Source organism: Hyaena hyaena, unplaced genomic scaffold (genome assembly GCF_003009895.1).
Source record: "Hyaena hyaena isolate Hyena2069 unplaced genomic scaffold, ASM300989v1 scaffold_285, whole genome shotgun sequence".
In the NCBI taxonomy this organism is placed as follows: Eukaryota; Metazoa; Chordata; class Mammalia; order Carnivora; family Hyaenidae; genus Hyaena; species Hyaena hyaena.
The window spans coordinates 562,428-576,118 of NW_024080917.1; the positions used below are offsets into that span (position 1 = coordinate 562,428).

At 65.4% G+C, this 13,691-nt stretch overlaps 2 protein-coding genes across 2 annotated transcripts; both read right to left on the minus strand.

The window, feature by feature from the left end:
* Positions 1 to 807: 807 nt before the first annotated feature.
* NTN3 (netrin 3) lies at positions 808 to 3,153 on the minus strand. Its single transcript, XM_039246616.1, has 6 exons — positions 2,226 to 3,153; positions 1,966 to 2,154; positions 1,726 to 1,875; positions 1,555 to 1,605; positions 1,349 to 1,423; positions 808 to 1,148 (listed from the first exon to the last, which is right to left on the minus strand). The coding sequence occupies exons 1-6, from the start codon at positions 3,151 to 3,153 to the stop codon at positions 808 to 810; spliced, it is 1,734 nt and encodes a 577-aa protein (XP_039102547.1).
* A 6,515-nt stretch (positions 3,154 to 9,668) lies between these two features.
* On the minus strand, positions 9,669 to 13,669 carry TEDC2 (tubulin epsilon and delta complex 2). The gene is made up of 10 exons (XM_039246877.1): positions 13,623 to 13,669; positions 13,435 to 13,533; positions 13,198 to 13,268; positions 12,708 to 13,098; positions 12,265 to 12,318; positions 11,554 to 11,647; positions 11,264 to 11,375; positions 11,076 to 11,177; positions 10,473 to 10,663; positions 9,669 to 10,218 (listed from the first exon to the last, which is right to left on the minus strand). Exons 1-10 carry the CDS (start codon positions 13,646 to 13,648, stop codon positions 10,072 to 10,074), a joined length of 1,287 nt encoding a protein of 428 aa, XP_039102808.1. The 5' UTR covers positions 13,649 to 13,669; the 3' UTR covers positions 9,669 to 10,071.
* Positions 13,670 to 13,691: the final 22 nt, after the last annotated feature.

Genomic DNA, 13,691 nt, shown 5'->3' on the forward strand with positions numbered 1-13,691 from the left:
CAGGCAGGGACGCAGCGGGGACAGGGACATGGACGCCCAAGCGGCAGAGACAGGCAGGCAGAGGTGACAGGCGGGACAGACCCGGACCGGAGGCTGCCTTCCTCGCTGGGGGAGGAGTCACAGCGCCCCCTGTGGGTGTCCTGGCAGGGGGCGGGGGAGGCAGTGTCCCCGAGCCCCATGGGGGTCCACAGGCGGCTGTGATGGCCACAGTGCCTCCTGGGGAGTCACACACTCCCTGAAGATCAGAGTCCGTGGGGGTTGGAGCCACCGCGGCCCTTGGGGTGTTCTCAGACCTTAGATGGATCCTGGCATCACAAGGGAGTTCATATCTGTTGGGAGAGGGTCACAGTGCTTTTTAGGAAGATGAGAATGCTCTCTGAGGGATCACGACATCACAGGTGTGGGGGGTGTCACAGCGGCCCTTAGCGTGTTCTCAGAGCCTCGAAGTGTTGTTCGGCCCCACAGGGGGTTCACAGCCTTCTGGGACCATCACAGTGCCCGTTGGAGGGGAAAGATAATGCGAAGATGGGGGGGGGCAACGAGTCCGTTGGGATGACACCTGCCCAGTGGAGCCCCGAAGCGGCTCTCTGGGGCTATCACATCCCTGTGTGTCGGGGCGGGGTGTCCCTGCATCGGTCACATCCCTCCTAGGCATGGGCGCGTGGTATCTAGGGAGTCGCTGGGCAGCGTCGGGGCGAGAGCCCAAATGGCGACGCGCGCGACGCCAGCAAAGGCTCCTCTGCAGGCGGATGCACTGGCCGAACGTGCGCCTTAACGTGGAAGCAGCGCCCCGCCCGCGCTGCGGGCTCAGGCAGTCCCGCAGCGCCCCCGCCGCTCGCGCCGCTGCAGCCTCCGCAGGCGCCTGGTCCACGCATCGCGCCAGGGCAGCACGAGGCTCCCGCGGGCAGCGCTGAGCCCCGGGCCCCGGCCCCCGGCCGCGGTGCCCGGCCCGCCCCCCAGCAGCAGGTAGCGGCGGCCGGGCAGCAGGCGCGGGCAGCCGCAGGCCGCGTCCCGCGCCGGCACCCACAGCGCGCTGCTCCCTCGCCTCGCGCGCTCCTCGCCGCTCCGGAACACTGCGAGCACGGCCACCGGGAAGCGCGTCCACGAGCCGCGCGCCTCGCCGCGCGCGCCCACCGCCACCTGCACCGCTGGAGGGGAGGGCGAGAGGGGGCGGGGTCAGGCGGGGCGGAGCCGGGAGGGGGCGGGCCGCGCGGAGGAGCTCTGGGCGCCCGCGGTGTGGGGAGGGGGGCACGGAGAGGCCACCGGGGGCCGGCAGGGCGGGGCCGGCGGCAGTGGGAGGCCCGGGCGGGGTCAGGGGAAGGCGAGACGGTGAGGGCAGGAGGCCTACCGTAGTCTTTCCTGCAGAACTTCTTCAAGCTGATGCGGTAGCTGCCGCGGGCTGGTTTGCAGTGCGCGTCGCAGTCTGGAGGGGGTGTGGAGGCTGGCACAGGTCCCTATCTCCTTACCCGCCCTTTCCTCCTCCCCCTCCTTGAAGCCAAAGCCCCTTTCCCCCACAGTCACTTCAGTCTGGGCCCCTGTTTTGTGTCCACTCACCCTGGGGTTCCACAGGGCTGCTCTCCTCAGTGGGTCCGGGGACAGGCGTCTCTGCGGACAGGGTGAGAGAACAGCCTGCATTTGAGGTGGGGGGAGGGCGACAAGCAGGTAGCAGCGGGGGAACTGGTGTGGCTTCGGCTGAGGTGGCCTAAGCAGGATAGGGTCACTCACTAACGCAGGGTGCGACCGGAGAGCGGCTCTGCTGGAAGCCGGGGGCGCAGCGATTGCAGGTGAGGCCCGTGACGCCATCCTTGCAGGGACACTGGCCTGTGGTCTGGTTGCAGGTTTTGCCAGCAGCACCAACAGGGTGACAGTCACATGCTGAGGACAGAGATGGGACAGTCAGAAGCCCATCTGGGGAGGTGGGAAACCAGAGGGTGAGGACGTGCAGGCAGCTGGCGGCAGGCTCACCCCTGCAAGCGCGGCGGTCACTCAGGGCACGGCCAGGGTCTCGATAGAAGCCCTCCCGGCAGTAGTGGCAGTGGCGGCCGGCGGTGTTGTGCCGGCAGTTGAGGCAGACCCCGCCACTGCGGCGGCCGGATAGTCGGTACAGCTCCATGTTGAACCGGCAGCGGCGCGCATGGCCATTGCAGGAGCAAGCTGCGGGAAGGGATGGGTCAGGAGCAGGCTGGCCCGGTCCAGGGTCCCCAGGCCGCCCTCCAAGGCCTCACCAAGGCAGGCGTGGGCTTCCCGGGCCGTGGCCCGCTGCCACGGCCTGTCGCAGTAGAAGGGCTTGCAGCGGCCGCAGTCAGGGCCCTCGGTGCCATGCTGGCAGTCGCAGGTTAGGTGGCCCTGGGTGTCCAGCAGGCACCGTGAGGCATGCCCATTGCACTTGCAGCGCCCGCCCACCTGGAGCTCAGTCGCGGAGTAAGAGTAAGGAACCATGGCCACGGAGTCCCCGGTGTCCCCCAGCATGGCAGGCCTTGTGAGCACTATTCGAATGTCCGTGGCAGTCACCCAATCCTGGAGTACTGGGCTGCTGTCCAGATCCAGGCCTGGTGGGCTTCCGTCCTGCACGCTGAAGGCCAGAAGGCCACCACCATCAGGCTGGGCCTGGGGCTCAGGGAAGCACAGAGCTTCAGGCCCTGGGCCTGGGGGGCCATCCACAGGGGCAGGCAGGCGGCCGTAGTCCAGGCCGCAGCGGGAGGAGAAGAAACCCAGCGGAGCCCAGCTGCGGCCATGGTCCTGTGACTTGAGCAGGGCCACCGAGGCGGGGGGCGCAGAGCAGAAGCGCAGGCTCACGAACACCAGCTCGAAAGCCTTGCCCAGGGGCACTGTGAGGGTCACGTTGAAGGGCGCCTGAGTCAGTGAGTCCGAACGCCAGCACACAGGGCTTGTGGTGCTCCCTGCGGAGGTCAGGAGGGTGGCGGGGTGTGCCCGCCTGGGGTCCGAGGCATCGCAGGCCCGCGTGGCCGGCCGCCCGCACGTGCTGGACGCCAGGACCTGGCGGCCCAAGGCGGCATTCACCAGGCCCGGCACGCAGCTGCGGGGCGCGCCCCCCTCCTCATGACAGGGGTCGGCAGGCGCTGGCGGCCCCAGGCTCAGCGCGGTCGAAAGCGTGCCCGCGGCCAGCAGCAGCCCCCAGGGCCAGCCGGGCATGGCCGGAGTCGCGGTAGATCAGCCAGCCCGCCGGGCCCCACGCTGCTGCCCTCGGGGAGAGAGAGCCCCGGTCCGAGGCTCTGCCCGCGGGACCGCAATGCCAAGCAATCCCGGGCGGCCCCAGCCGAGGCCCAGGGGTAGGAGCAGCCGCGGGCACGCCCCGGGCCAAGCGCAACCGCGGGGATGCTGGCGCGTCCTCCCGCTGGGCCTGGAGCGATGACAGGAGTCGCCCCCACTCCCGGCGCCTCCGCCCGCGGAGGCCCCACCCGTCGCCCGCCGCTGCACTCACCCACAGAGGGCCGGGTCGAGCAGGTCTCCCCGCCTCCCAGGAAGGGCCGAGGACGGGCGGGGCCTGGGGCGCCCGGGCCACCGCCTCCTCCAGGCTGTAGCGAGGGCGGGCGAGCTGTGCCAGGAGGGGGTGGGGGGCGCAGTAGGCGCAAGCCTGGGCCCAGCCGGGGGCGGGGCTGCTCGGGCCGGGAAGGAGGGAGGGGAGGGGAGGGGAGGGGGCCTCATCAGCAGAGCCGGAATCAGAAGCAGATTCAGACACTGGCGGGGCCAGCCGGGGAGGGGGCTGGGAGGCCCAGGAGCCGGGGGAGGGGCCGGGGAGCCAGGAATGCGGCTGGCGGGAGGGGTCTGGAGGGGGCGGCTCAGCCACGCAGCCCGTGGGGGACCACCCAGCAGGGTCCCCGGCCTGTATCCAGGCCCTGACTGCTCCTGGGGCTGTGCCACGTGCTGGGCGGGGGTCTGGCCGCCTGCTCCCTCAGGCCCATCTGGCAGACTGGGCTCTGGATCTGAAGGCTGGTGCCCTGGTGCCCCCCTGGGTCCCCACAGGGAACACTCGGCTCTAGGAGCCAAGCTGGGCCGGTGGTGATGAGATGTCCCCAAGGCAGTGGTGTGCTGGAGCAGGAAAAAAACCCACCATTTGGACCATGTCTGACTCCGAATCCAAGCTGCTCTGATTTCTGGCCCCGTGGTTCAGGTTCCTCAACCTGTCTGAGACAGTTTTTTCACTGGACAGATGTCTGTTTATTCAACTTTGCTGAACCATTGGGGGTTTTGATGAGCCACAGAGGTACTGGACGCAGCCAGGGGCAAACAGACTTGAGTCCCTCCCGCTTTATGTTCAGGAAGGATGCATCCTCTCCGTCTGACCTGAGCTTACCTAAGTGATGAAACTGGCATTCTCCCTTCGCCTCCCCACCCCCAGATCAGGCCAAACTCTTGTCCCAAAGCATCTCTGGGTCTCTGATTGCATCACCATGATGGGTCCAGCCCCCAGAGCTGGCAGGGAGAAATTGAAGCTGTGTGTGTGGGCTGTGGGGAGCCCACTAGGTAATAGGGCCCCTTGAAGTTCAGGGGCTTGGTTAGCAGTTGAGGACCCCTGCAGAGGTAGGGAGTGGGCTCTGGTGCATGGGGAGGGCCTCGTCACAGACGGCTCGGTGTCAGAACCGCTGAGCCTGGCCCACTTACCAGCAGGTCTGGGTAGGGAGACTGAAGTGGGAGCCCAGCTGGGCAGCCTGGCACCAGCTGGGGACGGCGCAGCTGCAGCTGAGAGTGACCAGCCAAGAGAGAGCAGGGAGTGCTTCCCCACAACTGTTAGGTCCTTGATGGACGGGGCCAAGCATCCCAGGAAGGGCCGGCGGCGTGCACGGGGCCAGGGGACACAGGATGACATCTGACCTGAGAGATGTTCTGAGTCCTGAAGGTTCAGATGGGAGGCTCACCCCAGGCCAGGTCCTGCAGCTGGCAGAGGAGGAGGACGCCACGCAGGGGCGTCTGTGTGGGCAGAGCCACACTTGCAGCTAGGCCAGAGGGCCTGGGAGCACCCACCGGAGAGGGTAGGGGGAAGCAGACTCTTCATGCTCTTTACAAGGGGAGGGACGACGGGAGGAAACCAAAGGAGAAGAGGAGGGAGCAGCAGGAAGACGGGGTGACTGCGGCACCTGAGGAGACTGGCGCCCTCTGCCACAAATGCAGGGAGTGGTGGTGGAGGGGCTGATGAGATCATGGGAGACTTGGGAAGGATTGAGCCAAAGGAGCTGCTGGCCTCTCTCCCTTCACTTTGGCAGCAGCAGGGAGTCTGTGGGTCCCCACAGAGCAGGTGCCATGCCACCTCGCCTCAACCTCCCAAGAAAAACACGCCCCTTAACAACAGATCCGTGCACGAACGAGAGAGTTGACGGGGAGCACACATTCTGCTCCAGGGTGAGTGACGTTCAGAATCAGCACCTTCCCAACCACCCTCTCCAACCTCCCTTCTGGTCATCAGCCTCCAGCTCCGCCCGGGATGAGAGTAGCGGCTGCAGTAGATCCTTCTGGGTGCCTAGCTGGCCACAGTGGGGAGAAATGCCCAGGCCTGACACACGGGTTCCACAGAGCCTGAGACAAGCTTCCAGGGAGCCCCTGGCTGACGGCGCTTCAAGACTCCTGGCAGGAGGGAAGAAAGGAAATCAGGGAGCAGCCTCCCCCCCCCCCCCCCCCCCCCCCCCCCCGCCAGCTCTGAGGCAGCCTGTGCAGGCTTTGTCTGCAGCCCAGCCTCCTCCTGAGCAGGGCTAGGGGGCTGCAGAACATCTGGCGGGTTCTGGTGTGGTAGGAAAGAGGCCCCCAGGGCTCAGCCTGCTGTGAGTGTTCATCAGCGTTAGCAAGCCGGGCCCAGAGGGCCCACCAGCTCCCCTCTGGCCCCGGGGGGGGGGGGGGGGGGGGGGGGGGGGGGGGGGGGGGGGGGGAGGGGATGGGGGGAGGTGGGAGGGGGAGGCTGCCGGCAGCCCTGCCTCTTCCCTGCAGTGACCCCCTGCACAGATTCTCTTCAGGCCCCTAGGGTGGCCCTGGCAGATGGCCTGATGAGAGTTAGGGGGGGCCTTCTGCCCAGCCCCTAGTCCAGGCTCATGGCTCCTGAGGGCTGTCCTACCCGGCCCCAGCCTCTCATACCTTCTCAGCTGGTCCTGCCCCATCTGGGCACCTTAGGAGGTCTCTGCCTCCCTGCCCCCACCTGCACCTTCTCCGGCCATTACAGTCCTCCCATCCCCGCCCCCCCTCCAGTCAGAGGAGTGACAGCAGCTGGCTCCGGGGCAGGCAGGGAACCCATCTGGGGGAGAAGGGGCCCAGGGGGCCAGATGATCCCAGGCCTGGGGGGGGGGGAGGGGGCTAGGGTCTTTCCCTGAGAAGCCAACTGATCTAACACACCCGCCCGGCCTCGCCCAGGACCTGTTGTCGCCTTCCAGACCTTTGCAAGCCACAACGGGTTCACACATGGCACAAACATTTATTGAGCTTCTATTATGCGGAGCGGGGCTTCCAGCAGTGAGGAGAGAGCAGGGGGAGGGGAGCAAGGCACGCCATGCCTCAAGCCCCCGGAGGGCGCCTAGCCAAGTCCATGGCCTTCCTGCGCCCTGCGTCCCCGGCAGGGCCCCCGGGCCACGCAGGCTCTCTCTGTGGTCGCCACGGGCTCTGCTCGCCAAGCAGAACACTGAAAAGCAACACTGGGAGGAGAGGGGAGAGGCGACAGGGGAATGTCTCCAAGCCCAAATGCCCTTGGCCTCCTAAGGGCTCAGGAAGGAACGGTCCGGGGGGGGGGGGCCTCCCTGACCCGCCACCCGCGCTGCGCCGCGCTCGCCCAGCCGGGGCGAGGTCCGGAGGAAGGAGGCGCCGGGCCGGCTCGCGGTGACTTCGTTGGGGAGGGGGCCGCACGCTCGGGCTCAGGACGTCGCCGTCTCCCGCTGCCCCGCGGGCCCCGCGCGCCGCCGCCGCCGAGCGTGCCAGCACAGGAGGGCGGCGGCCAGGAGCCCGAGGCCCGCGCCCAGCGCGGCCAGCGCCCCGCCCTGCTCCAGGTCCAGGCGGGGTCCGCGCAGCGAGAAGGTGATGGCTGTGGCGGCGGCGCCGGTCATCAGGGCCACGACGCCGAACGGCAGGAGGCATCGCGGCCAGGAGCCCCCCACGCCGCCGGTGGCCAAAAGCAGCGCTCTCAGGGCCCCGGGAGGGTCGGGGGACGCGAGGGGCTCGGCAGGGGCCGCGGGTGGGGGCTCGGGGGCGCTCATGCCGCCGACGCGGGGCCGCTCTGGGTGGGTGTGGGAGCCCGCGCAGACCCCACTCCCGTCCTCGACCGCCCCGTCAGTGCGGATTGGCCCAGGATGCGGTGACGCCACCGGGGACGCGGAGGAGAGGAGTTCGCTGCCACCTCCTGGCTTGGCGTTGGTTGAATCAGGGTGGGCGGGTGCAGTCTAGAGGGGGCGCCTACCCAGACCTTTGCTCTCACTCTCCCAGATGCTGCAGGGGTCACCTCCCTGCCCAGGTGCGGGCAGCTCTCCACAAAGACATCACCAGGACTGGTCCTGATAGGCGGGTCATCGAGTCCGCAACCTTTGGGCACCCATCTGGGCCTGGCCAGGGATCAAGGTGGACTGCACCCCTGCCCTCATGCAGCAAAGGTCCCCCTCAATCTGAGTCTATTCCTGCTAGCCCTATGAGGTCTTTTCCACACGGCTCTTCTACATATCCGCTGGGTTTCTGAGACTTTCCCTGGTTCCCTCCAAGGGCCACCCTACCCCAAAAGTGGGCCATTCCAACCCACATAATTTGCTGAGGGTCATCTTAATTCCATAGTCTCCCGAAAACCCCTTCTCAAAATTCTCAAGCATAGTTTCAACAACTGTGGGTTTGCTCTGTCCCAACCCCATAATGTCTCCGTGAGGCAGTGTCGCAATTATGTAAACTGGTGGATTATACTGGTTATGGAAACTGATTTTGGGGTGGCTAGTGACAGGGTGGCAGTGGGACTCAGCCTGGAAATGAAGGGTTCCTCAAGATCAGAGGAACTGGGCATGAGCTCTGGAGACAGCGACGGAGTGGCCTGGAGGTCACTGTCCCCAGGCTCCCGGCTTTCCCTTCTCTTTTCCTGCCCTGGGCAGTGCACGTTGCTGTTCCACTCCCTAGAGGGCCCTCAGTAAGAGGAGTGTTTTAGGTTTCCTACTTTGGTCTGTCACCTGGTCCCCAGCAGTCCACAAAACCTGGGATTCCATGGTCAAGATTTCTGCCTGTGGGATTGTGGGGGCTTTTACAAGAAGGTTGTCCTGCGGGGGCGGAGCCGTCTCCAGGCTCCTTCATCACTCGGTCCATCCCCGCACCTGCAACATCTTATCGGCTCTCAGGAGACGGCGCCTTCTCCAGCGGTTACCTGGCTCCCGGGTCTGGGTCCCCCTGGGGCAGAGGCAGGTTTTACTGCCTGTTGCTCATCACTGTCCACACCAAGGGCCAATGCCCCAGCTCTGAGGATTGTGCTGGGTCTGCATAGGTGCTCAGTAAAGGTTTTTTTTTTTTTTTAAATATATATGTTTATTTTGGTGAGACAGGGAAGACGAGCAGGGGAGGTGCTGAGAGGGGGACAGAGGCGCCAAGGAGGGCTCCGCACTGACAGCAGAGAGCCCGATGCTGGGCTTGAACTCACAAACGATGAGATCATGACCTGAACCAAGATGCTCAACTGACTGAGCCACCCAGGCGCCATCAGTAAAGGGTTAAACACTAGGACCCCCCCCCCCCCAACCCGGCCGCACCAGGGTCCAGCACTGTGTAATCTGTCCTTGCCCCAGACCCAGCAGTAATAGCCATTGCTGTCGTGGCGCGGGCTCCTTGGGAGCCTCCCGGGTGCCTCTGAAACCGGCCCCCACGTGCGGAGGGCAGGGGAGACGGAAGAAAGAGGCCACTCCAGCTGGGGGCAGGGTTCGTAAGCAACAGGCCTTACCTACAGGACTCGTTCCGGGCCGCGGCCCTGCACCTGCACCCGCCGCCTGAGCTTAAAGGTTGATGTGGGGAGAGGCCCTACCTGGGCCCAGCTGTGCACCCTGGGCAGGTGTCGAAAGCATCACGTCACTGCCTCAGGGCTGTGTCCCAGGAGCAGCCCCTGGGAGTCACGAGGCAAGTGGAGCCCACATCCCAAGGCCGGGGGAGGGGGCGAGGCGCCTCCCGCTGCCCAGATCCAGCTCACGGGTCAACGGGTGGTCACGTCTCTTCGATTACCTCTCCCAGCAACTAACCCCAGGATGACAGTGAGGACAACACTGGGCCCCTGAGAATCTTGCTAAAAGTCCCACAGCAGCAATCAAGTGTAAGTCCAATCCTATGACGGGTATAAACCCAGAGCCCGTGCCCTTGACCTTGTTGTTTTGCCTTCCACAAAGCAAGGATTCCTTCAGCAGGGGAAGCAGGAATCTTGGCGGAGGGGACAGCGGAGTAGGTGAGGAGCCGGTTCCCTGGTGCCGACTCAGTGTCGGGGGCCCAGCCACTGTGATACAGGCTTGTGGCTTTTGTGTTTTCCACCGGGCCCAGTACAGCCCAGGCGACTGGAGGGAGGGGTTTCAGGTGTGCTGGGCCAATGCTTTCGAGAAGTCCCCAGTCCTGCTCGCTTTCCGTGGCCTTTCCCTCCCTTCGGTGCAGAAGGGAAGGGATGTGCTCAGTGAGTACACTTGACGCGTGCTTGGTGAGCAAAAACACAGAGAAAAAAACACACACCAGGTCCCCTCTTAGTGTGAGTTCAACATACACATTTTCTAAAGGAGCGTTCATGTCACACGAGCGGCTTGTAAGCCTACAGTGAGAAGCAGCAGAGGTAGCTAAGAAAAGCCCCGGCAGGCACCCCTGGTCTCTGAGCCTGCAGAAGGCCAAGGCCAGCCGAGGCCTGACCACTCGCTTTAGCTGCTGTGAGAAGAGCCCTGGGGTCCTCAGGAAGGACCGGGGGGCTGTCCTCAGGGTTCCTAGCGTGGGGACAGCCATCTCTGCATTAAAACTCCCATCAGTCCCTGTTAACTAGTGGGAGGCGGGGGGCACTCTCCCAATAATCTCAGTGTCCGAACGAGGTCACCCTCATGCCAGGCTCCGGAGGCCTGGGAATGGGGCTGGGGGAGGGCGGCCAGCCTCGGGAAAGGTTCAGTCAGCAGGTTCATCTTGAAGGATGGTGAGGAAGCGCTCCCCTCCCTCGCAGAGCAGGCTATGTGCAGCTCGGCAGAGCGCCAGCCAGCGTGGGCCCTGAGGCTCCTGTGTGCTCAACAGGGGGAGGAGCTCCGCCATCAGGACCTGGGGGGTAAGGAAGAGCCAAGGTCTCAGGGGGGCCCTGTCCCAGACAGTTAGCTGGGGGCTTACAGAATGGCCCCCCAGTGAGGCAATTCCAGGGCGGGCTTCAAGCACCATGTTCCCTCCCCCTTCCCCTCCCCAAGCTCTGCCCCTGGGCCAGTGCTGTGTCAGCATGTACACAAGCCCAGAGCTCCACCTTCTCGATGGGCTCACGGCTCCCCTGTCACCCAGGCTCCACGCCCCTACTCCGGAAGTACCTTTTCCAGGTGAATCTGCTGGTCTAGCATGGCCACCCGCAGCCTGAGGGCCTCCAGGGTCTGCAGCTCCTGGGTGCTGGAGTAGAGAAGAAGCTGGCGGCTCCAGAGGGGGTCTGTTCCTCCTCCACAGGGCAGTGAGGCTCCGGGACGTCTCCCCTCAGGCCACGGCCCCAGCTGCTGTCCCACCACCGCTGTGAGGACAAGGGGGTGTGGACTCATGGGCGGCAGCCAGGGACCTCCTTCCCATTAGCCTCTAGGGGGGTGCGGAGTCTCCCTTTGCCTCCTGGACGAAGCCCTGTTACCCGTGAAAAACCAATTCTTATGACACTAGGCAAGTCGGTGGCTGGTATGTCTCTGCTTCTCACGTGTCACCCTTGGTGACTGGAAAAGTAAGCTGTCTGCAGCGCCGGGGCTGAGTCAGGGGAGGCCAGGGGGCAGTTCCGGCTGGCCCTGCGGGACAGTTCAGTGGGGGCCCCGGGAAGGACCTGCCCTGAGTGGCCCTGCTCCTGGGCAGCACTTAATGATGCTGTTTGGCTTGAGGCCGTTGACCGCTGACAAGACTTTAGCGCGTGTTGAGGCGTGGGGGGCGGGGGGGGGTCTCACCTGCACGGAGCTCCTGCAGCCTGTGGAGACACTGCTCTGTGATGGCCTGCAGCCCCTCCAGGGTCAGCAGGCAGCGGTACTCCTGCATGTGGTCAGCAGGCTCTACGCAACAGTCAAGGGAGGGGAGGTGAGGTTCGTGCTAGCCCCGAGCCCTCCCTGGCCCAAGGCACGCAGCAGGGTCCGCTGACCTGCCGAGAGTGCTTCCTCCATCCGCTGTCTCAGCAGCGAGCAGGCCTTGCGCAGGAGCCTCACCTCGGCGTCCACCTCCGCAGCGCTGAGCCCAGAGCCGGGCCCGCCTGACTGATGAGGGTCAGGGAAGCTGCTCGGTGGCCACGTTTCCCCCCTCCCCTCCCACCAAGGACAGGACCCCAGAAAGACTCTGGCCCTTCCTGGAGAGGATCCTTAAACTCACCAGGCTCAGAGCCAGGACCACCCGCTGCCCCCACCCTGGGGGTTCCCACAAGCCCAGGAAGAATACAGTCATCTGCATTTTCTGGAGGAACTGGGTTTTGGCGTTCGTAGCGGCATCCACGGAGTCCCCGGTCTGTGTAGAGCTGAGCTGGGCCCACAGGCTGGGATGTACACGCAGACACCCGGAAACCAGAGAGGGACACAGTTAAGCCATTTAGCTGGGCTAGGTCTCAGGAGGCACGGAGGGGCCCCAGTTAGGGGTGTCTGGCTCTGCTCAAAGCCAGGAGGGGCCTCCAGAGGCCTTGGGAAACGGAGAGGACACTGTCCAGGAAGAGGGGACAGAGCTGATGCGCTCTGGGAAATACCAGGAGAGAGTTCAAGGAAGAAGGGGAGGGGGGCTGGCGGCGACGGGTACCGGGGACTCCCTGGGACGATGAAGAACTCTGGGTGCAGGCACAGCACACACTTGAAAGGCGCAACCTTGTCCAACTCTTCCAGCACCTGTACGAAGCTGGTACTGTCATCCTCAGCCCCACAGCGAAGACGGATGGGGACTCAGGGCCTCTCAGCCTCAAAGCCCAAGGAGTCTAGGGACGTCGACGGGCCTAGCTAGGCAGACCCTCTTATTACAGAAAGTGTCCCCCCCAGCTGACAAAGCAGAGGGGCCTGCTGGAAAAGTCTCATCGACGTGGCCCACATGGTGGGAAGCCTCCGCCTCCCTGCTGTCCACACTTCCCTGGGCGCCCCCCCCCCCCCGCCGGCTGACACTCAGCCTTACCGGGAGTTCCGGGAAGCCGCTTTCCTGTAGGCCATGGGTAGCTGCAGCAGGATGCTGTCAGGGGAGCCAGCACTCAGAGAAGCCACACCCTGGGGGCTGCCCCCGCCCCCCCATGCCCTGAATGGGGTTTCCCGAGTGGCTGTGGGAGCTAGCAGTGTCCACGTCCGCCCTGGCAGAGAGAAGAGAGGCCACCAGGGGCAGAGCCCACACCCTCCAGAGCCCATGTGGAGCCCCTGGGCTGTGTGGATGAGGGGAAGGGTTAGTGCACAGGCCCCAGCGGTGTTGTATTCTGCTTCGGGACGAGGGCACCTTGGGGGCTCCCCTGCCCCGACTGGCTCAATGCCCTGTCCTCCCTGTCACCCCGCATCCCAGACTCCTGCTGCTGGCCAGAGTCTGATCAGATGGAGACAACAGTTCCTCCAGGAGGATTCTGGGAAACCTACCCTTTTTCCTTCAGCGTGAAAGCTTCTGGGACCTGAAGAGCAGCCGATGGGGGTATCTGTTGGTCCCTGAGGCCTGGTTCAGGCTTGGTAGCTCGGGCTCCTCTCCCCATACGGGTGGGATCCCCCACTGACAGAGGCCTGCACTCAGGGAGGCCCCTGGCAGGCGCCACATTCTGCTGGATGGCCTTGGGGGGTTTTGTCTCTGAGACTCGACAGCCAGCCTGGCCTGCGGCCCGGGACGGGGCAGAAGCCACAGTGGACCCAGGCTTCAGGCCGAGGGCCTTGGGTCTTTCTCCAGCCTTAGAGATGCCTTTTCTCACCCGTACAGCCTTCTCCAGTGCCTGCGTCAGAAGCTCCAGCTCCTTGAGGTCTTGAGGGCTGGATGTGCATCCTGCAAAAACCAAAGACCCGTGCAGCAGTCACTCGCCACTGGCTGTCCGGAAAACAGAGCAGGGGCGGCGCCAAGGGAAGGGGGGTGCTGGAAGTTTACCCGCAGACGGGGCCTCTTCACCGGTGTCTGGCCCTGGGGTTGGCTGCGGAGCCGGGGTCTCGGCTGGTTCCCTGCGAAGTCACAGTACAGTCGTGACACGGCCAAGGGGCAGGGCCCAGACGCAACGGAACCCAAGGGGCCGCCTGGCTTCGCAGCAGTCCCCCGGTCCGGAGGGCTCCGAAGGGGGTTCCCAAGACCCGGCGGAGGGCTGGCCGAGTGGTCGCGAGGTCCGCCTACCAGGTCCGGAGCAGCCGGCGGGAGGCTCGCAGGCTCCGCTCCAGCTGCCGCTGTCGCTCGGCGCAGGCGTCCAGGGCGTCCCGCAGCTCGGCCACCAGCCTGGGAGGGGCGCACCGGCGGCTCAGCACCCCGGCGGGCCTGCGCCGCGCTCCCTCCCGCCCCGCTCCCTCCCAGGGCGCGGGTCTCACCGGCGCGAGCAGTCCGCGGGCAGCATGGCGGCGGCGGCGGCGGCTCCTCCGGATTTGCCGCCTCCGGGA

Coding starts and splice junctions, on each gene's coding strand:
- NTN3 (XM_039246616.1), bottom strand. CDS start 3,153: ATGCCCGGCTGGCCCTGGGGGCTGCTGCTGGCCGCGGGCACGCTTTCG. Junction 1,876..1,965: donor TGACCGCCGCGCTTGCAGGG/GTGAGCCTGCCG, acceptor CTCTGTCCTCAG/CATGTGACTGTCACCCTGTT. Junction 1,149..1,348: donor GTTCTGCAGGAAAGACTACG/GTAGGCCTCCTG, acceptor CCTCCCCTCCAG/CGGTGCAGGTGGCGGTGGGC.
- TEDC2 (XM_039246877.1), bottom strand. CDS start 13,648: ATGCTGCCCGCGGACTGCTCGCGCCG. Junction 11,376..11,553: donor TCCAGAAAATGCAGATGACT/GTATTCTTCCTG, acceptor GACCCTCATCAG/TCAGGCGGGCCCGGCTCTGG. Junction 11,178..11,263: donor GGAGGAAGCACTCTCGGCAG/GTCAGCGGACCC, acceptor ACTGTTGCGTAG/AGCCTGCTGACCACATGCAG.